At 37.5% G+C, this 20,430-nt stretch overlaps 2 protein-coding genes across 6 annotated transcripts in view; one reads left to right on the forward strand and one right to left on the reverse strand.

Moving 5' to 3' along the window:
- Positions 1 to 13,994, reverse strand: part of LOC107585057 (rho GTPase-activating protein 27-like) — a 31,472-nt gene extending 17,478 nt beyond the window's left edge. For 2 of the 3 annotated variants that reach the window (XM_016271900.1, XM_016271898.1), the window contains exons 1-3: positions 13,872 to 13,994; positions 13,143 to 13,525; positions 3,258 to 4,161 (exon numbers count right to left, since the gene is read on the reverse strand). In XM_016271900.1, coding sequence (XP_016127386.1) covers positions 3,258 to 4,094 — 837 coding nt within the window. In that variant the 5' untranslated portion in view covers positions 4,095 to 4,161; positions 13,143 to 13,525; positions 13,872 to 13,994. Of the gene's footprint in view, positions 1 to 3,257; positions 4,162 to 12,871; positions 12,973 to 13,142; positions 13,526 to 13,871 lie in introns of those variants that run through there. The other variant, XM_016271899.1, reaches the window with a different exon arrangement.
- LOC107585058 (uncharacterized) lies at positions 13,527 to 19,933 on the forward strand. 3 transcript variants are annotated; one of them, XM_016271901.1, is made up of 7 exons: positions 13,527 to 13,577; positions 13,701 to 13,911; positions 15,190 to 15,337; positions 18,739 to 18,807; positions 19,048 to 19,191; positions 19,271 to 19,345; positions 19,454 to 19,933. In XM_016271901.1, the coding sequence occupies exons 2-7, from the start codon at positions 13,826 to 13,828 to the stop codon at positions 19,547 to 19,549; spliced, it is 618 nt and encodes a 205-aa protein (XP_016127387.1). In that variant the 5' UTR covers positions 13,527 to 13,577; positions 13,701 to 13,825; the 3' UTR covers positions 19,550 to 19,933. The 3 variants fall into 3 exon arrangements, 2 of the variants coding, with proteins under 2 accessions (XP_016127387.1, XP_016127388.1); XR_001609210.1 differs by lacking the exon at positions 13,527 to 13,577 and adding an exon at positions 18,233 to 18,294 and having other exon boundaries at positions 13,722 to 13,911; XM_016271902.1 differs by lacking the exons at positions 13,527 to 13,577; positions 13,701 to 13,911 and adding an exon at positions 14,372 to 14,409.
- The last annotated feature ends 497 nt before the right edge of the window (positions 19,934 to 20,430 follow it).

Consider the following 20,430-nt stretch of genomic DNA (forward strand, 5'->3'; position numbering starts at 1 on the left):
GACAAATTTCAAGCTTCAGGATCCTGTACTGTTTTTGAAAGCTAAAACATCTGTGCCAACAATAGTAGCCTTGCAGCTTCAACACCAAGCCTGACTCAGATCCCAAAAGTGTCCCAGGAGATTAACATGTTCCCCTTTGAAGTTTACATGCAAAAAGACAAATAACATGTATTTTTATCTCTACCACCACAAATGTATTCTGAAACAAATAACACAATTATAAAACGTAGTCTCATATTATATTTCAGGTTTGAATTTGATTGAAAACATTGCCTGCTACTAGAAGTGAGCTGCATTTCTATTTTGTATTCTTTAAGAGACAGTTGACACAAAAGAAAACCTAACCTTGTTGTGACATGCCCTGTAGCTTTTATTAATTGAACTATGTGGCACAGTGTGTCCAAACCTTTCAAATTTGTTCACACACACACAAGAAAAAGGGATGGGTGCCCTGTTAACCTGTAAGCAGGCAAGTGCATTACAAACATAGTGAATGCAAATAAAACTGGATTTTTATGTTTTCTTTGGATAGGCCTACAGTTTGCAGGGTAGTGGCTAACTGACTGTTATGTTGGTACACATGGTTTTTATAGGATGAGAGTTCTAGATGTCTTTCATAGGATAAAACATACACTTTATCCTTCCCTTGCTGAAGGAAAAGCTGTAATATCCTGTTCTGATGTCACGTAGGAGGGCGTTATTGTTAAGCAGCTCTCCTTTATTTCCCATTGTTTCCAGTGCTTTATTTCATGTGGCTCCAAAAACAGCTGAGTAACTACTTCTAAAGTGAACAAAATGCCACATTGATGGTGACCTGATCACATCAAGATCATGGCTGTCTGTAAATTCTGTTAGTGAAAGTAGAAGATATGATAATGGGTGCAAATTCGTTTATAGTGGATCTCAGTTCTTTACGATAAACGTACTGCTTTGCTTTGATTTACCATGCCAACATCGCCTCCTAGTGGCCCACTTTGATCAAATGCCCAATGCTTTCTCCGTCCAAGACAGAAGACAAATTTTAACATTAGTGTATGTGAAAGGCAATGATGTAACTGGGTTTAAATGATTTATCACATCTTTCGGCATCAGTATTGGTTGTGTCTGTACAGAAATAGGTCAGTATGGTTTAAGGAACCGTTAACAGTGGAATTTAGAAAGAGAAACCAATGCTTCAAAGAGGATTCGAAAACAAGCATTCTTGTTTGCATCAGCAGATCCTGTAAGACTGTAATCTGTAAGGCATGCATGGTCTTCAAAACCTCAAGACTCTTTAACTTTGTTAATTCAAAGTTGGACTTTTCTAGTTAAAGGGATTGTTCACCCAAAAATGAAAATTACCCCATGATTTACTCAAGCCATCCTAGGTGTATCTGACTTTATTCTTTCAGACGAATACAATCGGAGTTATATTTTAAAAAAGCTTTTATAATAGCAGTGAACGGTGGTCGAGATTTTTAAATTTCAATAAAGTGCATCCATCCATCCATCATAAAAAGCATTCCACACAGCACAGGGGCATTAATAAAGGCCTCCTGAAGTTAATCGATGTATATGTGAAAGAAAAATATCCATATTTAAAACTTTATAAACCATAAATTCTAGTTTCTGCTATCTGTAGTACTCATGTACACAATAGAGTGGCGCCAGCAGGTGATGTAGGACCAGCCTGGTCTCAGGTTTATACGTAGGTATTAGTAACATTTACAAGCACAAAACCTACATTTTTGTACGTTTTCATTCATGCTAAAACGTACAATTTAGACGTATTTCAACGTTTAAAACGTACAAATCGCTACGTATTTTTATAAAAAATATGTATGTATCTTTTATATCATTTAGATATTCGTATCAATGCATTTTTATCATTTTATCAATAAGCGATTTCGATTTTTAGACCCCTTAACCTGCCCCCAAACCTTTAACCTGCCCCCAAACCTACCCATTTTATAGCGAATATGCATTTTTATCATTTTATCAATAAGCAATTTCGATTTTTAGACCCCTTAACCTACCCATTCTATAGCGATAAAGGATATAAAACGCAAATTACCGAAATACGCAGGAAAATACAAAATTTTTAAACAATATATCATTACAATATATTTACAGTCGCTAATTCCACTCCTACCTATAAGCCTAAACATTTCTGTACAGTATAAGAAAAACATGACAGATAAATGCAATTAACGTTACAATCATTTATTTATTGCAAAAATGTCAAAAGCAGTACTAAAAGTAATCTTTTGGTGTATTTTATAGTTATATTTTCAGTCACAGCATGTGGAAAAAACACCTTTTGTGGCCCATGGCAATCAAAGTAAACATTACATGACAAGTAAAGGTTAAACGATTGCAGAAATTGTATTTATTTTAAGGTTTAAAGTGAAGTCGTGTTTAACATTATGTAGGCATATTCTTGGAAACGAGCTGGCAACAGAAATCACAACAAAACGAAATGTTATCATTTCATAAGTAAACGAGTAAACAATTTAATAATGCAATTGAAAACAAGGTACTTCATATGACAACTAAAAACTAATAAAATTAATGCTGCGATTTCAATATTCACAAGGAGTCATTTTTAGGTGTCGTCAATACGTCAGTTTTGTACGTTTAAATGCTGAAAATACGTCAGTATTGTACGTTTTAGTGCCTGTAAAAACGTACAATAAAAAAGTAAATGTACGTTTTATAGAAGCACATTTTACGTAAAATACATACGAATTATCATGAGATCACGTTGGTAGGACATAGGCGTAACATAAGCTCTGGTGAGAATATGCTAGTCTCGCGAGAACCAAGTTTTGTTCACAACAAAGGAAAACCAGTCTCCTCTTGGATTATATCAAAATCCTCCTGCCTTTACAAATCCTCATTTTGTACTTCTAATTTGTGACCGGTGTTTTGTTTTGCTCTGTCCACTGCACTTCTGCGTTCGTCATTATTCGCCTACGTCCTACGTCATCTGCAGGAACTCCACTTTCTAGTGAACGTACGTACAACAGTTATGGAAGCTAGAGATTACGGTTTATAAAGTTTCTAACCAAAATGCATCGATATGCTTCAGAAGGCCTTTATTAACCTCCTGGAGCCATGTGGAGCACTTTTTATGATGGATTTATGCACCTTTTGTTGGACCCCCCCCTCCCAAATTAATTTGCATTCTGCTTCCCTAGATATGTACTATTTGCTGCCTTAAAAATCTGGAAAGGAATAAGAATTTAAAAGGCATTCTCATATAGCTAAAACGGTACCTTTATTGTTGGAGCAGAGCATGATGTGTTGGTCTGAGGGCTTGGCAATCCAGCAGGTGTTTTGTCTGTCAGTGTCGACAGGTCCAGATTCAGATCCGATATGGATTCATAAATATTTTCAGAGTCTGGTGATGGCAGTGGTTCTGAGCTAGAGCTTTCACTTTCTGGCTCTTTTGGGGATTCCAGCTCGGGAGACTTCCTGTGACGTTTAGTCTCGTTTAGGTTCTTGCTGACGGGGAGCTCCACAGGTTTGACAGGGATAGGTTTATGGAGAGGGTCAGCTGGGCTGAAGCTAGGCACTCGAAACTTATCAGGCACCGTTTCAATGCAAGAGCCATACAGCAGATTGGTTGCTTGACTCATCCTCTTCTTCTGATGCGATGAGTCTGAGGCAGAGACCGTGTTCAGGGAGATGAGGGAGTCTGAAGGTCTGCCATGTTTGTAAGAAGGGGGCTCGTGTAAATCCAAAGGAACTCCAAATGTAGACATGCGGTTTTCTGTCTTGTGGTAATTACCTTTGGAGCGAAGTCTAATTGTCACCTCATCGGATTTGCGGGCCTCTGTGATGTCAGGCACCACAGGCTTCACAGCGGGGCCTGGAGGCTCTCTGAAGTCTAGAGGTGAAGGGATGTTGGGTGGAAGCTCCTTGACATATTTAGCAGGGATATAAAATGGCTTGGCTTGTTCATCTTTGCAAACATGCCACCAGTGATCGTTTGTTTTGGCCAGAAGGATGTAGCGCTCGTTGGGTTTAATGGACACCTTGTGACCATCCCGACCCTCGTATTCATATTCAAACTCTACCAGTACCAGGCCCAGACTGTTTAAGGACGTCATCTTACCCGTCTCACCTATTCACCCCTTGAGGGAATCAAGCTGGAATCAAGGCTCAGGAAAGGCCCTCCTGTGGGTAGAAAACAAATGAGAGGATTATAAAAAGCAATTTGAGCAGAAGACACGGATTACTGTTTATTTGCTGCCTCACATTTGAGTCATGAGCAAAGGGCACCTGCTGTATAAATGCAAAAACAACAGCACTTTGGCTGAACTTTCTACAGGTCCAGCTATTCAGACTTTGCCCAACAAGCCTGATTCTATCAAAATGAGATCGTGCTGCTCCTTGCACAATGGTATATCTAAAGTTGTATGAACTGTCATACATAGTAGAAACAAAGTACACTAGAAATTGCTAGTAAAATTCACAAATACAAAGAAACGGTACTGTTTTTTAAAAACTTTTCACCATAGGACTGTGTCCAAAAAATATATATAAAAAATTGAAACGGTCTGTTGCAAAATTGTATTGCCATGGTGAAGTTGCTGCTAATTCTAATGAAGCACAGTATTTCATTGCATCGGTACCACATTCATTTTAAGTCAACAGTGGAGATCTCTAACCTACACCTTTTGTCAACAGCTGATGTTTAACCTAAGAGAATTAAGGCAGGCAACTGTGATATAGTGCGCTGATATGGACCAATAGCTGAGGTTAAATGCCCCAGTTCTGATCAGTGACCTGAAGCAACCAATCAAGCATGACCTCCACAGACTCTCAAGAAAGATCAGAGCAACTTTTTTGGAATGTAATAGTAATTCATATCGCATTATAATTACATTCATTGTAATTAATTTTATATAGATGTTAACTTATTAGTATTACATGAATTAATAGTATTACATCTATATAATGTATATGTGTCTAGATGATTATATTAATTGCCAGTTTATCTGTTTACAGAGTACTCAAAGTACTTAAAGAGATTCACCCTTGACGCAACAGCGGTTTAATGTTTGCTCAGCGACCTCTATCACTTGGTAATCTTTGGTATGTGGTTTGACTACTGCCTGTAAAGGAAAGGAAGTTGACTGTAATACGAAAGACAGATAACAGTATAGTGTCAGTAATCAAAGTGCTATTTGGAATCAGCTGCCAGCAATTTATGTAAAAAAATTGGATCTGAGATATAGACACACAGGATATTATGTCACTGACATTTTAAAGAACATTGATTGATCTGATTGCCAAAGCACTGGAGATGTGATGCATTGTGTCAGTTCTAATGTAAATATTACATTGCTGCACCTTTGTTTTTTATTATCTGATGACCACTATTTCACTTGATCTTTTTAAAAGTCTGGTTTTCATGGTGGCTGTTTTTAAAAGACTTCCTTCCTCTTGCATGTCTAATACAAAGAGAGAGAGAAAGGAAGACATGCTGCACTGTCAGCAACAAAAATTTGCTTTCTACTGATTTGAGATGTGTGTGTTCCAGTTATATCTGTGGTCATATAAGTTTATACTTGGTTGTATAAATAAATGTGAAACTTCAGAACTTGATCAGGAGGTTCTTGTCATGCTAAGATGTCAAGTCCCTCAACCCCAATGTGCCGTGTTCCTTTTAAACATCCCGTGTGTAGTAGTTGTTTGAAGCTGTGTCAAATCAAAGCAAGCTTGCTTCTTCAATCAAACAATTCTCCAAGGATCTTAAATGCAATTCTTTTATGTCTAGTCACAGCACTTATTTCCATGGACTAGATGCATATGCTCCGTGGCTCTTTCAACAGATGAGCAGCATTTCAGATGCAGAAATAGCCCTATATAAATGGTTTGTAAATAATTATTTTAATATTATACAAATAATGTATTAAATACATTGAGTATTTGCTTTTGTTTAATCACTTAACATAGATGTAAGCTAACAGTAAAAGGGCATTTCTCAAGAATTTCTTGTCAGACCTGGGCCCTCATTTATCAACAATGCGTAGAAAAGTTTCTATATTTTGTCCTATGAATGAAATTTAGAATGTAAGTACAAAAAAATCCATATTTATCAAACATGCATACATGGTTCTTATGCCGAGTTAACACTGCATGATTTTAGCCCGATTTTTCACTCGCCAACAGGTTTTGCGAAATCGGAGGCAAATCGATGCTCGTTCACGCCAGTGTGAATTATCAAAGACACGATCTGAGAGAATCGCCGACGCCCGTGAAATATTTGGCATGCTAAATATCTGGAGCTGTCAGCAATTCACAATCACGCTGTGTGCAATGAGTTCTGACTGAACAACACAATCGGCGAATGACCTACAGCCAATGAGAGACCAAGATACAGGGGGCAGCGGGAAGTTCGGGGAGTTATATGAAACGTAGTTTGCGGACCAGTGTTGCCAAATCCGTGATTGCCGCCGGTTATTTTTCATGTCATTAGGTTGAAGCGACCCCAATAACGTGATATTTAGGCCCTGGAATGTGAATTGTACCAGGAGAACCCCGCCAAAAAAATAGTATTTTGCGATTCTTCCTATTATAAAGTCATGCAGTGTGTAACCTCCGGTCGTCGTTCCATCGTGCAGTGTGAACACAGCAACAACTGAATGCTACCCCAGATAGTCATGCAGTGTGAACACAGCAACAACTGAATGCTACCCCAGATAGTCATGCAGTGTGAACACAGCAACAACTGAATGCTACCCCAGATAGTCGTGCAGTGTGAAAACAACAGTGATGCGACGTCTTTGAAAATCGTGCAGTGTGAACTCGGCATTAATAATATTAATAACAAAAAAGGCTTATCTTAGTATTTTTGTCTTGTTTCTAGTTAAAATATATAAAAATTCTTAAATCAAGATGCATTTACTATATAAGCAAAAAGATTTTGCAAATTTAGTATTGTGGAAAAAAAATCTAAATTAAGTGCATTTTGCTTAAAATAAGTAAAATTACGTATCTGCCTGTGGGGTAAGAAAAATAATCTTGTTTTAAGAGGATTTTACTTGTTTTAAGCAAAATTCACTGTACTTTTTAGACTAAATATCTTATTTCTCTTTGCTTATCTAGTAAATGCATCTTTATTTAAGAATTTTTAGATCTTTTGACAAGAAATGACAAAATAAACCTTTTTTTGCAGTGTGTCTTTTATTGCTTTTTACACCAATTATGCAAATGTCTAGCTTGAACTATGAATTTATAAACTGAGTATTTGCAATTAAAGGACATAGGAAACACGCAGCTGCACTTTCTTTTTGTAGTATCGCCATTCTACCGCTAGATTCTCTGCGTAAGCATGCTCAGAGTTGTGCTTATATTTACACACATTCCTACGTATAAGTACAAGTTGATACACTTTGCATGAAATTGTTCTTATGCACTCATTACGCACACATCTGTGCGTACGCACTGTTGATAAATGAGGCCCCAGATGTCTTTATCTTATGAGAGTGAGTGACAGATAGAAGTAGTTGGGATTTTAAAGTTTTTTTGTTGTTTTTTTGTTTAAAATGCTATGATGTTTGTGATGGATACATTTGTATTTAGTTTATGCATTTCATCATTCAAATTCCAACTTCATATGTGACAGTTCAGTTCATATTCCAACTCATGAATTAAAAGGAAACCAATTTTCAAATTTACAATGTCCAAGAAACTCTCAAAAGTTAATTTGTTAGATATGTAAAGCACTCTTTAGTCTCTATGTGAGCAGTTTGCACCCTTACAGCCACTATAATGTAAATTGAAACAATTATATTTTACGAACTGATTTGTCATTGATGTGTCACAGAAAGATGAATTTAATAACTACTTTAACAGATCCTGCATCACACCATTGGAAACTGGAAATCGATTGCCTTACAATGAAAAAATAAGGCAAAATCATGTTTGGCTCTTAGCCATATGAAAGGAGAAAAATCTGTAGTCTGTAGTAGACTTTATCAGCCTCTTGCCAAAACAACATCAGCTGCTGTTTTTTAACAAGTCAAGACAAGTGTTCTGAGAGTCAGACGAGACGAAGAAACACCACCCTTGCACATTTTACCAAGAGAGTTTGTAGACAAACACAGCAGTCTTTTCTTAAATAGGGAAGTAAACAGAAGGCCAGACCACCTTCTCGCTTCATAAACCAAGGGGTGGCAATGGATCGAAAGGAGGCCTTGTGGTCTACCAAAAGACATTGCATAATCCAAGAAGGAAGTGGCCAAAATCACCGTTATATATTTGATTCCGAGAACACATCTTCTCCATACTGATTTGCAGTTACTGTATGTCAACTTAGATCTCAAACTGGTTACTTAATGTATTTCACAAACAGTTCAGCTTTGAAACGGGGAGCCAGAACCTGTTTGACAACTTTTGAGCCAGGAGTTGAACAGCAGCGGAGCAAAAATGAGAGAAACATCAATGCGTGATTCATCATGTTGGAGGAGTTTAAAAAGAAATCACCTTGGAATCTGCTCAAGCTGTATTCAGGGGGGGGGGGGTCCTTCCAGTTGAAAACGGCTGTTAGCGTAGAACAATTGGAGGAGGCCGTTCCCATTTAGACACTGTTTAAACACGGAAACTCCTTGTTTTTCTCTAGCCTGGCTTGCTTTGACCTTGATGTGCTGTCTGGTTCTCTTACAGGATGTTCACGGCGGGGGAAAATGGGTCTTTATGTGATGTGTTCACTCACCCCAGCAAACGGTCATTTTTAGAATTAGATTTAGGGCTGTCCTAACCACTTCATATTATCTCCTGTCACATGTAGTCAGCCCAAGGTCTTCAGCATCCCTAATATGTTTTGAATAGTCTTTTTATGTCTTTCATATAGCCTGTCAGGTATACAGAACAAAGAAATACAAGAACAGGAAATTCTATGCTAAAAGCTGTTTTCCCTTCCTTTTCCTTGTTGCATATGTAATGTTAAAAGAATTGTTCAACCATATAGTTAACGATTTGTGTGATGTACAGACTAGCTGGAATATACACTACATTTACATTTAATCATTTAGCAGACGCTTTTATCCAAAGCGACTTACAAATGAGGAGAGCAATAGAAGCAATCAGACCAATGAGAGAGCAACTGTATACAAGTGCTGTGACAAGTCACAAGTCTCAGTTAGTCTAGCACAGTACACATAAGCTAGGGTTTTCTATTTAGAATAGAATAGAATAGAATAGAATAGGCAAGTGCTAGTATTAATTGGTCAAGTGCTGGAGAAAAAGATATGTCTTTAGTGTCTTTTTTTTTTTTTTTAAATGGCTAAAGACTCAGCTGCTCAAATTGAGATAGGCAGGTAATTCCGCCACACTCTTAAAAATAAAGGTGCTTAAAAGGTTCTTCACAGCGATGCCATAGAAGAACCATTTTTGGTTCCACAAAGAACCATTCAGTCAAAGTTTTTTTAAAGAACCATCTCTTCCTTACCTTTTTATCAAGTCGTGGCCTAATGGTTAGAGAATCGGACTCGTAACCCAAGGTTGTGGGTTCGAGTCTCGTACCGGCAGGGATTGTAGGTGGGGGGAGTGAATGTACAGCGCTCTCGCCCACCTTCAATACCACGACTGAGGTGTCCTTGAGCAAGGCACCGAACCCCCAACTGTTCCCCGGGCATAAATGGCTGCCCACTGCTCCGGGTGTGTGTTCACGGTGTGTGTGTGTTCACGGTGTGTGTGTGTGTTCACTGCTGTGTGTGTGCACTTTGGATGGGATAAATGCAGAGCACTAATTTCGAGTATGGGTCACCATACTTGGCCACATGTCACGTCACTTATTATTATTTTTTTATAATCTGAAGAACCTTCTTTCGCCACAAAGAACCTTTTGTGAAACAAAGAGGTTCTAAAGATGTTAAAGGTTCTTTATGGAACAATTTAGACAAAAAGGTTCTTCTATGGCATCATGAAGCACCTTAATTTTTAAGAGCAGCTGGGAAAAGTCCAGGAAAAGGTCAGTTTTGTGCCTCTTTGCATGGCACCACAAGGCAAGCTTCTGGAGGGTGCATAAGTTTGAACTAGCGAGTTTTGGTATATTGGTGCAGCGCACCTTTTGCCCCCATTTTCACCCAATTTACAGTTTGGATAAGTTGACACTAGTTGCAGAAAATCAGAGCCAGTCTGCAGATTTGAGTTGACAAATTACATAGACAGTTATGTCGTGCATGATGGTCACATAGTTTTTCAAGTCTGATTCCATCCAGTCTGAGGATTTTAAACATGTTTGATATTTTCAGACGATTTCAGAAAATGTTTTCATTAGTCACGCGTCGCCTAGCAACATTGCGCACATTTCGGTGTGAGTTTGTTGTGATCGGAAGGACTTTAAAGTCTGGTAGTGAAAGATTCTCAGTCGTTTAATGTGTATGATGGCCAGTTTTTCTCTCTTGACTATTTACAAAGTTGGCGTTGCCTAACGTTTTAAAATCTGTTCAGATTTTAAAAGTCGTGTAGTGTATTCCAGCCTTAACTTGTTTTTTGTTGAAAATGATCGAATCTAATTTGTGCATGTGGGCATTCAAACATGCACCAGGTTTGATGTCAGTGATCTCCAACTTCATTGGAGTTCAACGTGATGGAAATCAACAAGATGAAAGCGGAGGAGATATTCAGCAACAAACAACTTTTCACTTAAAAATAAAGGTTCCAAAAAGGGGGTTTTGCAGTGATGCCTTAGAAGAACCATTTTAGGTTCCCACAAAATGTTCTTATTGTGAAGAAAATTCAAATAATCTAAAGAACCTTTTGTGCATTGAAAAGGTTCCATGGATGTTAAAGGTTCTTCATGGGACTATTGATGCCAATAAGGAACCTTTATTTTTTGGTCGATTCATGTATAGCTAGTAACAAGGCACCGAACCCCCAACTGTTCCCCGGGCATAAATGGCTGCCCACTGCTCCGGGTGTGTGTTCACGGTGTGTGTGTGTTCACGGTGTGTGTGTGTGTTCACTGCTGTGTGTGTGCACTTTGGATGGGATAAATGCAGAGCACTAATTTCGAGTATGGGTCACCATACTTGGCCACATGTCACGTCACTTATTATTATTTTTTTATAATCTGAAGAACCTTCTTTCGCCACAAAGAACCTTTTGTGAAACAAAGAGGTTCTAAAGATGTTAAAGGTTCTTTATGGAACAATTTAGACAAAAAGGTTCTTCTATGGCATCATGAAGCACCTTAATTTTTAAGAGCAGCTGGGAAAAGTCCAGGAAAAGGTCAGTTTTGTGCCTCTTTGCATGGCACCACAAGGCAAGCTTCTGGAGGGTGCATAAGTTTGAACTAGCGAGTTTTGGTATATTGGTGCAGCGCACCTTTTGCCCCCATTTTCACCCAATTTACAGTTTGGATAAGTTGACACTAGTTGCAGAAAATCAGAGCCAGTCTGCAGATTTGAGTTGACAAATTACATAGACAGTTATGTCGTGCATGATGGTCACATAGTTTTTCAAGTCTGATTCCATCCAGTCTGAGGATTTTAAACATGTTTGATATTTTCAGACGATTTCAGAAAATGTTTTCATTAGTCACGCGTCGCCTAGCAACATTGCGCACATTTCGGTGTGAGTTTGTTGTGATCGGAAGGACTTTAAAGTCTGGTAGTGAAAGATTCTCAGTCGTTTAATGTGTATGATGGCCAGTTTTTCTCTCTTGACTATTTACAAAGTTGGCGTTGCCTAACGTTTTAAAATCTGTTCAGATTTTAAAAGTCGTGTAGTGTATTCCAGCCTTATCTTGTTTTTTGTTGAAAATGATCGAATCTAATTTGTGCATGTGGGCATTCAAACATGCACCAGGTTTGATGTCAGTGATCTCCAACTTCATTGGAGTTCAACGTGATGGAAATCAACAAGATGAAAGCGGAGGAGATATTCAGCAACAAACAACTTTTCACTTAAAAATAAAGGTTCCAAAAAGGGGGTTTTGCAGTGATGCCTTAGAAGAACCATTTTAGGTTCCCACAAAATGTTCTTATTGTGAAGAAAATTCAAATAATCTAAAGAACCTTTTGTGCATTGAAAAGGTTCCATGGATGTTAAAGGTTCTTCATGGGACTATTGATGCCAATAAGGAACCTTTATTTTTTGGTCGATTCATGTATAGCTAGTAAAATTTCAGAAGACTTGGAATATAATGAATAATTCATATGGACTGGACTACTTTTTTACAATGCTTTATCAATCTATTCGGGCTACTAATCTATCTGCTGTTGTTGTAAGGAAAAGAAAAGCCTGGACATTCTGTCTCACATCACCTTTTGTGTCCCATGAAAGGAAGAACGGTGAGTAAATGACAGAATTTTCTAAAGTTTACCAGTTGGCCAATCTCAGATGTGTACAGTTAAAATGTTCAAATAAAACCTGCCGTTCATTCAGATTCTAACCCACACAAAGCAATGGCCTCAGAAAGTCAGAAGGGTTATTCGTTATTCTGAGATGTGCGCAAAGCGAAGACCTGAGGGAGAAATGAGATTCTCCTCTGAATGTGCAGTGTACTCAGATAACAGTACCAGATCTGCGGTGTTCCAGTTTTCCTCCACACCCACACCCACCAGCCCAGTCACCTCAGGAATGCAGAAAGAGCACTCTTACTCACTGTGCAGTTTACACAACAACAACAAAAAATGTCTAAAACATATCCTCTCAAAGGGAATACCTTGTTTGTACACACTTAAAATAGATTAAGAATGCATACAAAATGATTCTTATCTTTCGTCACAGGTTCCATTGAGCATATGAAGCTGAATACAGGCATCACAATATCTTAAATCTTCATTTCACGGTGATAGTGGTGATCAATTTCTGACATCGGCGCATAACAAAACTCAAACATAAAGTGACAAAAAAATCAAGAGTTGCTTACAGTATGCACTGATTTACTGGTCTCACATCACAGTGTAAGATGGCTCACTTCGCCTTTTCTTTGTAAACAGCAACAAGCTGCTATTTATGTGCACAGATAGCCATTTGTCATGCAACACGACAGGAAAAAGGAAGGTAGCTGTTAGAGGTATCTCTAACTTTAAGGAAAAGTCATAAGGCTAAAAATAAAATGCAAAGTACCTCAAGACAGAATGAATATTATGTACAACTCAAGTAACCAAATTAGTACTCAGAAGTTAGAAGAAGTTTACCTGCTGAGGCAGGATCGACACACCATCTTCTCCACACCTTTGTTTCTCTCTCTTCTTCTTCTTCAAGTTACATTTGTAAGATCTGTCTCCTGTTGGTCTTCTTTTTTCTTTAAAATCTCTTTTCCTTCCTCAGTCCGCCTAATGTCTTAGACAGGCTTCAGTCTTTCGCCACCACCGCTCTGTCGTTCCACCTATAGTTCAAAGTTCCAGCTCTGACAGTTGTTGCTCAGGGCCAGTGTGTGTCCGTGTGTGTGTGTGTGTGTGTGTGTGTGTGTGTGTATTGTGGGCGGGTGTGTATTCACGCTAGAGCTTTGTGCCAGTTTCAGCTTGCCTGCCTCCTCTGTCTGCATTCATTTCCTGTTCCAGCACACACATCACAGCTTCTGAAGAGTGAGACAGTTAGCAACAGGAAGAGAGAGAGAAAGAGAGATGAGGGTATGGTTCAACTGAATCATTAGGAAGAAAATCCTCACAAAATTATTAACCAATTGCTATTCCACAAAAGCAATAAAGCATTACTATGTTAACTCTGACAAGATGATGTTCCTTATCAAATAGGTGCATCTGTCTCATTTTCTGCAATGTTACCATGTGGTTCAAGCTGTGTTGCGCCCCATCAACAAATCAGGTCACCGGAAAGTTGGTGGGTGAAATCAATTAACAAAACCAGCAGATAGGAACACATGACTGAGACTACAACTGACAGGAACTTGCAAATAGTTTTCTCACCTGCAACAAGAAAGTTCTGCTTTCATCGCTGTTCACTCACGTGAGTACACATTTCTTGACATCTTTCCGGTCCTAGTGAGCAGTAAAAAGGTATCTTTAGGCTAGACTAAATCTCAGAGAGATTCCCTTTAGTGTTCTGCGCCACTGAATGAAAAAACATCAACTATATTGCAAAAGCTCTCCATGCAGTTTCTATGAATAACACCCAGTGGTTGATTCACACCCATTTGGGCTCTGGTGGTTTCTTCCCTCCCTTCCAGTTTGCACAACCTCTGATCACTTTTAGGTTGCACAAAACTGAACTACCACTGAATATAATTACTAAGAAATCTCGTACTGAGCACTGAGGGTTAAACAGGAACCAAGAGGTTAGTAATCACCCTCAGATTTGTGAGCAGGACAACATGCCCCACCCCAGAAAAAAAGCAAGCATGTTTTCTGGGTGGGGCAAGAGAAGATTTACTGATGCCTTTGGACTCTGTACTCTCAGTGATGTTCCATTTGGGCATGCTCTTGGAATGCTGTCCTGGAATAAAAGGTTAATATTACATTACATTCATATTTTTAGGATAAAGAGATGAATCAGCTGCAGTTAGGTCATGAAATAATGTTCTAGTTACTCATCGTTTAGTGCACACATAATGGACAGTTTAACGTCACATGGTGCATTTAGCATGGTTGTAAACATGGAGTGTGTCGAATGCTACATCAACGGCTATGCTTGCTATAGTTTCCTCTGATTTTTTTGTTCAAAATGATGTACTGCTTGTGCAACACTTTTCTAAATGGATTTCCTTTTATAAATTTGCTAGTACGTAATACTTAAGGTCCTGTTTGTGCAACTTTTCTAAATTTTATCACCTAAATGAGCAAAATGATTTGCAGACAGAGCGTTTCCGACTGGGCCTCTCCTCTGACACATTTTTACAGAGCTTAAGGGTTAAGGCGGTCACTTTGTCGCTAAGACAGTTTTGATTTAGTAACGTCTGTCAAATAGTTGGTAAATTTTCTATTCCTCGGAAATAACTGTGAGACATCATTTGTGTCACGTGGGAAAGCAGTAATTGTTTTTCTATTCAAAACTGATACAACAATTTAAACTAAAATAATGTTCTTTATCAAAATGTATTATTATAAAATGTAGGCAATTTTTATACACTATTATTACAATTACGAATAACCATATTTAAAAAAAAAAAACATTTACAAAACAGCTAGAAAACCATAATTTTATTGGAAAGTGCTCAGTGATATATTTGACACTGTCCCCGTCGAGGCCTACAAACATTCACATGTCTGTCTTTCTGTCTCCCTGCAGTCCTCCCTCTTCCTCATCCTCTGGAAGGAAACCCCCTCTTTCCTGTTCAGCAAGCCAGCCACATAAAGTTTCCTCTTCTCAAACTATCTCATTTCCCGCGGAGGATCCACATGTCCTTGCCCCAATCACACTCTGGAGTAGGGGACAGGTAGCGTGGTTGCGAGTATGTCAATGTATGAGTTTTGGACTGTGCCTATGTTATGACTGAGACATACAGGCACATCACAAAGGTACTGTAGGTGTGTGCAACTCTGCTGAACTCTTGAACAAGTATGAAAATGCAGGGGCATCGCTGGGGGGGGGGATTTCTGGACTCCTTTTTAATGGTTAAATTAAATTTTATTAATCAAAAAGCATGTCTAATTAATTAAAATCATGAAACTTAAACAATTTAACATTAATTTATTAAAAGTTTAACAAACTTTTGTGAATACACAGAGGCATTGTTGTGTTAGAATAGAAGAGGGTCCTGTTGAAACTGTTGCTATAAAATTAGAAGTACACAATTCCCTAGAATATAATTTAAACATTAAGGTTGGTACTCGTGGAAATTACTAAAGTAGTCAAACCTGTTCATTAGAATAGTGTATGTTTGGTGCGGTAGGGGGGCCCAACCTCATTCTTTCATAGGGCCCGAAATTGCTAGCGGCGCCCCTGTGAACATGTCTCAGTAATTTGTATCTGTGAATACCATTTTTTGTTCATACCATTTTTTGTTCACTTGAGGTAGAATGGCAGATTGAATGCAGACTGATTTTGTAATCTAGCAAAACAACATTTTTCAGGCTGAAGTATGGCTACCTTTTGCCCCTCAGTCGACTGCACAAACTACACCAAGCAAACGGTGCACGAGATAAACTTTTACGCTAAACTTGTTTCTTATTTGTGACCCTGAACCACAAAACAAGTCTTAAGTGTCAGTTTTTCGAAATTGAGATTTATACATCATCCGAAAGCTGAATAAATAAGCTTTCCATTGATGTATGGTTTGTTAGAACATGGCCGAGATACAACTATTTGAAAATCTGGAATCTGAGGGTGCAAAAAAATCCAAATATTGAGAAAATCGCCTTTAAAGTTGTCCAAATAAAGTCCTTAGCAATGCATATTACTAATCAAAACTTCAGTTTTGATATATTTACCGTATAGGAAATTTACAAAATATCTTCATGGAACATGATCTTTACTTAATATCCTAATGATTTTTTGGCATAAAAGAAAAATCGATAATTTTGACCCATACAATGTGTTTTTGGCTATTGCTACAAATATACCCCAGCAATTTAAGACTGGTTTTGTGGTCCAGGGTAACATTTGTCAATTTATATCAAGCTATACAGTGTTCCAGGACAGTTAATACAAAAGAGAAATAGCCTAGGTGTAGATAGGGGTTATGTAACTACCTAAATAAAACACGGTTTCTCAAACCTTGTAGGCCTATGTAAAATGTAAAGGCAATAATCTGACAGTTATTGTTTAATCAAGACAGCGATTTTACGCTGCCACCTACCGACTGAGCTTTGCAATAACGTGGGGGTAATAAAAGGTAATGATTTTAGATATGATACATAAATGCTGAAATAGTGCTGTCAGAGTTCTACTTAGAATCAGGACGTAATTAAAACAAGCTGTATGTTTTGTATGTTTTCAGAGTGTATTGTATATATTGTTATTGGGTGTCGCTTCTAGGTCTGTGTTAAATAAAAACAGTTGCCTACATCCCATGGATTACCTTTGGTTTTATCACAATATTGGTATTTAAAGTATCATACAATTAATTATCATCTGTTAGATTTTGTAAAGATACTCGGCGTTACATTAAATATTAGAACATTTTAATTTGTAATTCATTATTAGTTTCAATGTTGCCATATAACACCATTTAATAGCTTATCATATTGAGGCCAACATTTCTTCATACATTATTTCTTATTATGTATTTTGAATATTATTAGAAAGAGCAACAATGTTTTGGCCCTTCAAGATGAATGGTACTTTTTTTGTTTGTTTTGTTTTCTAAATATAGCATAAGAATCGTTGATTGGGATTTTGGAAAGAATTTCTAGACAGGACAACGAAAGATACAAGTAATTAACTAATTTTCCTTTGAACTGGAAAACAGTTTGCTTACATTTTCCATTTTCACTGGTATTTTATTTTATTTCTTTTTCATGTAGACAATATTTCTTCTCGCCTTTAGCCTGTAGCTACTATTTATCGATTTATTTAGGCCTATATGTCATTTTCGGTAGTAATTGCGTGGCTCGTGTGGAAATGCTAAAGGAATTCTACGGGAGAGCGTATACTGGTCATTATGGAAACTGAAAGTGAAATGCTCTGTGTGTAAACAGTGCCCTGTAACAATGAGGAATTACCACCCGCTCCAGTTGTGTCATCACTTCGCACAAACCGGTTGATGATTTCATTCTAAACAAAAACACATCCAGCTGTTTTTAAATCGTGCTTTAAAATGCATTTTTGCGCATAGGCTATAACGCAAACAGAAAGACAGAACAAAAGATAGGCTACAGATAACGTAAATAATAGGTTGTAAAAATTAATAATTAATAATATTCATTTGTCTCGTAAGTATTGACATCACACTTCTTATGATGTCATTGCGTCTACATAGTGATCGTGGATGAAAGTCCCAGTTTGACTCTCATTCACTGTGTTTTCAAGATGAGTAATCTGAGCTAGTGCCATCCTATCCATCTCATTGCGTTTTCAATGTGAGAAAAAGAACGCCCACCGGGACCAACAGAAGCACGTGATTCTTTCATTTTCTCCTTCAGAAACTTCCAATTGTAATACCGCTGGGCTTCCCGAACTGTCACCTGCTGAAGTGAATGGAAATTCAGTAGGGTAATTTCTTTCTTTGGAGAGCATTATATAGCCAGAGCCTTTGCCATAAGATAGTATCCATATCCTAGTAGTCATCTCGTTTGAATAGTAGCTCTGCGCTGTCGCTGTCAATACAAAACCACAATGAGAACTTTTTTGTATTTTGTGTGGATTGTCATGTGTCCGTCCCTATTTGCAGAATCCTTTATTCAGGAGGAGAGAAGAGACATTTTTCAAACAATTAGACTTCTGCACGCACTGGTGAGACTTATCTAAACGAATCTAATCTAAACCGTCTGTCTGTCTGTTATTTAAAAATGTGTTAAGCACTCTACAACAGTGTGCTATGGAACATTCATCTATTAATAAATATTTACTATAGCCTAGATTCATTAGAGGAAAGTTGCTGGATTAACACAAGGTATCACGAATTGGCAAACAATTTTACATAGGTTCATTTTAAATTAGAACTATATTGCTGTTCGTAGTTAATTTTATTCATGTTAATTCATACAACTTGAATGTTAAAATATTCATATATAGGCCTACTCATAATGGTAGTGCCTAGAATTGTAAGCGTTACCTTATGATATTGTTCATTAAACCTTAATGGTTTAATATTGACAACAGCGTGGCCGCAATACGTAATAGCCTCTATGTATTTAATGGCTAAAAAACGTCAACATTTTTCTCTCTCTCTCAAAGGGCCATAAAGCATGTCCGGATGAAGTGGAGAAAGCGATGTCTGATCGGTTCACGAGTCTTCCCAAAAAGGTAGGCAACAATATAAAAAATACAGGACACAGAAATGTTGCGTTCTTTTTTTAGGTGCAGCCTCACTCAAATCTAAATGCTTGCTTTCAAGTGATTTCAAATAACTTGATTTGCTAGTTCAGGCGTGGCATTCTGTCATTCTGCAGTGTGGTTGATCTCCGGAAATATTTAGCACAGTTGGCGTTATACCGCTTTGTTTTTTTGGCACTGGATGTTTGATCTTTTTTTTCACTTTGACAGAAACAAGAAATATCTCAGGCGCTGAAGATATCCCATAACTCTATCTTTGAGCTCTTCAAGAAGAACAGGACCCACTGCCACTGGAAAAACAATGCATTCCAAGATCTAATGGAACACCTCCACCGACAAGCTAAATCACATTTCGTAAGTCAGCAGTTGGGCTGAGTCAGCATTCACTTTCATTATTTACAATTTTGGACGTTAATCGTTATCGTGTATCTAGGTCCCGGTGATGAGCTCTGCACATGAGACGTTGGTGGAGAACTTCAAGAAGCTCGATCAGTTTCTCACACAGCAGGTGAAAACTCGGCAAACGATATCAAAAAAAGAAAAAAGTTTAGAATGTGTTCATACCTTCATAATTCAAATCTACATTGATTAACTGTGTGACTTTTCTTTCCGACAGAATTTGAGCTGCTGCGCGTGGGAAACTGTGCGCCAGGACATTCTGGTCCTCATGGATCACTTCAGAAAAATGACAAGACCTAGAAGACACGTTTAATAAAGCGCATGCCGTAAATTAATGTGGTCCATTATTTATTAATACGCTAATTTTGTAGTTTTTATTTTGCAATTTTCATTTTCCATTGAAGTCGATATGGTAAAATGAATCAGTGAATTTCCAGATGAATGAATGTTAATATGCCGCTTTATTAACGGCTCTGGGCTTATGCTATTTATAAACACATTGATTAGAGAATAACTCATTTAGACTACACTAAAATGTTTACAATATGCAAACTTTTATTGTCTTTTTTTTATACAAACCACTGTTTATCCGGGAATGTGCTATTATTGATATGGAGGAATGTTTCGTTTACATGTTGATTGTAATGGATGTCTAAATGTCTTTCTAACAAATGTGTGGACACATGTGAATTTGTAACTTGACCAGTGTTGGCAAAAAATAAAGTATTTAAATATTTAAAATGTTTTTCAGGGTGGGTTTATTTTTTTTATAAGTTTGACCTATATATTTTGAAAGATTTCGGTATAGACATTATACTGGGAGAAAAAATATGAACTTGAAAACTTAGTCATCTTTTTATTTAACAAGATGTTTATTTAACTAACACACACACACACACACATATATATATATATATATATTTAAAATGCTATTTATTTGCTTCCCAACAATAATTTAAGCAGTGCACAAAACAATTAGGCTGTTAAAAAAAAGTAGCCTAATAAGAAGACTAAAAAATTTTTTTTATTATTTATTATTGTTGCTCAAATATTGTTTACATTACTTTGGGCTCTGACCTCATACAATATTCGACAGAAAAGGTCAAGGCGACAGCTGTGGTCGAAAGACATCAAACACGGGTATCGATGAGTGAACAATGAAACCCGGAGCCCACTCTCACGCAAAGGTTTTTT

The sequence above is a fragment of the Sinocyclocheilus grahami genome, unplaced genomic scaffold, assembly GCF_001515645.1.
Source record: "Sinocyclocheilus grahami isolate Dianchi unplaced genomic scaffold, SAMN03320097.WGS_v1.1 scaffold66.1, whole genome shotgun sequence".
Classification (NCBI taxonomy): Eukaryota; Metazoa; Chordata; class Actinopteri; order Cypriniformes; family Cyprinidae; genus Sinocyclocheilus; species Sinocyclocheilus grahami.

Coding starts and splice junctions, on each gene's coding strand:
- LOC107585058 (XM_016271901.1), top strand. CDS start 13,826: ATGACTGAGACTACAACTGACAGGAACTTGCAAATAGTTTTCTCACCT. Junction 15,338..18,738: donor CACTCTGGAGTAGGGGACAG/GTAGCGTGGTTG, acceptor TCTCTCTCAAAG/GGCCATAAAGCATGTCCGGA. Junction 19,346..19,453: donor ATCAGTTTCTCACACAGCAG/GTGAAAACTCGG, acceptor TCTTTCCGACAG/AATTTGAGCTGCTGCGCGTG.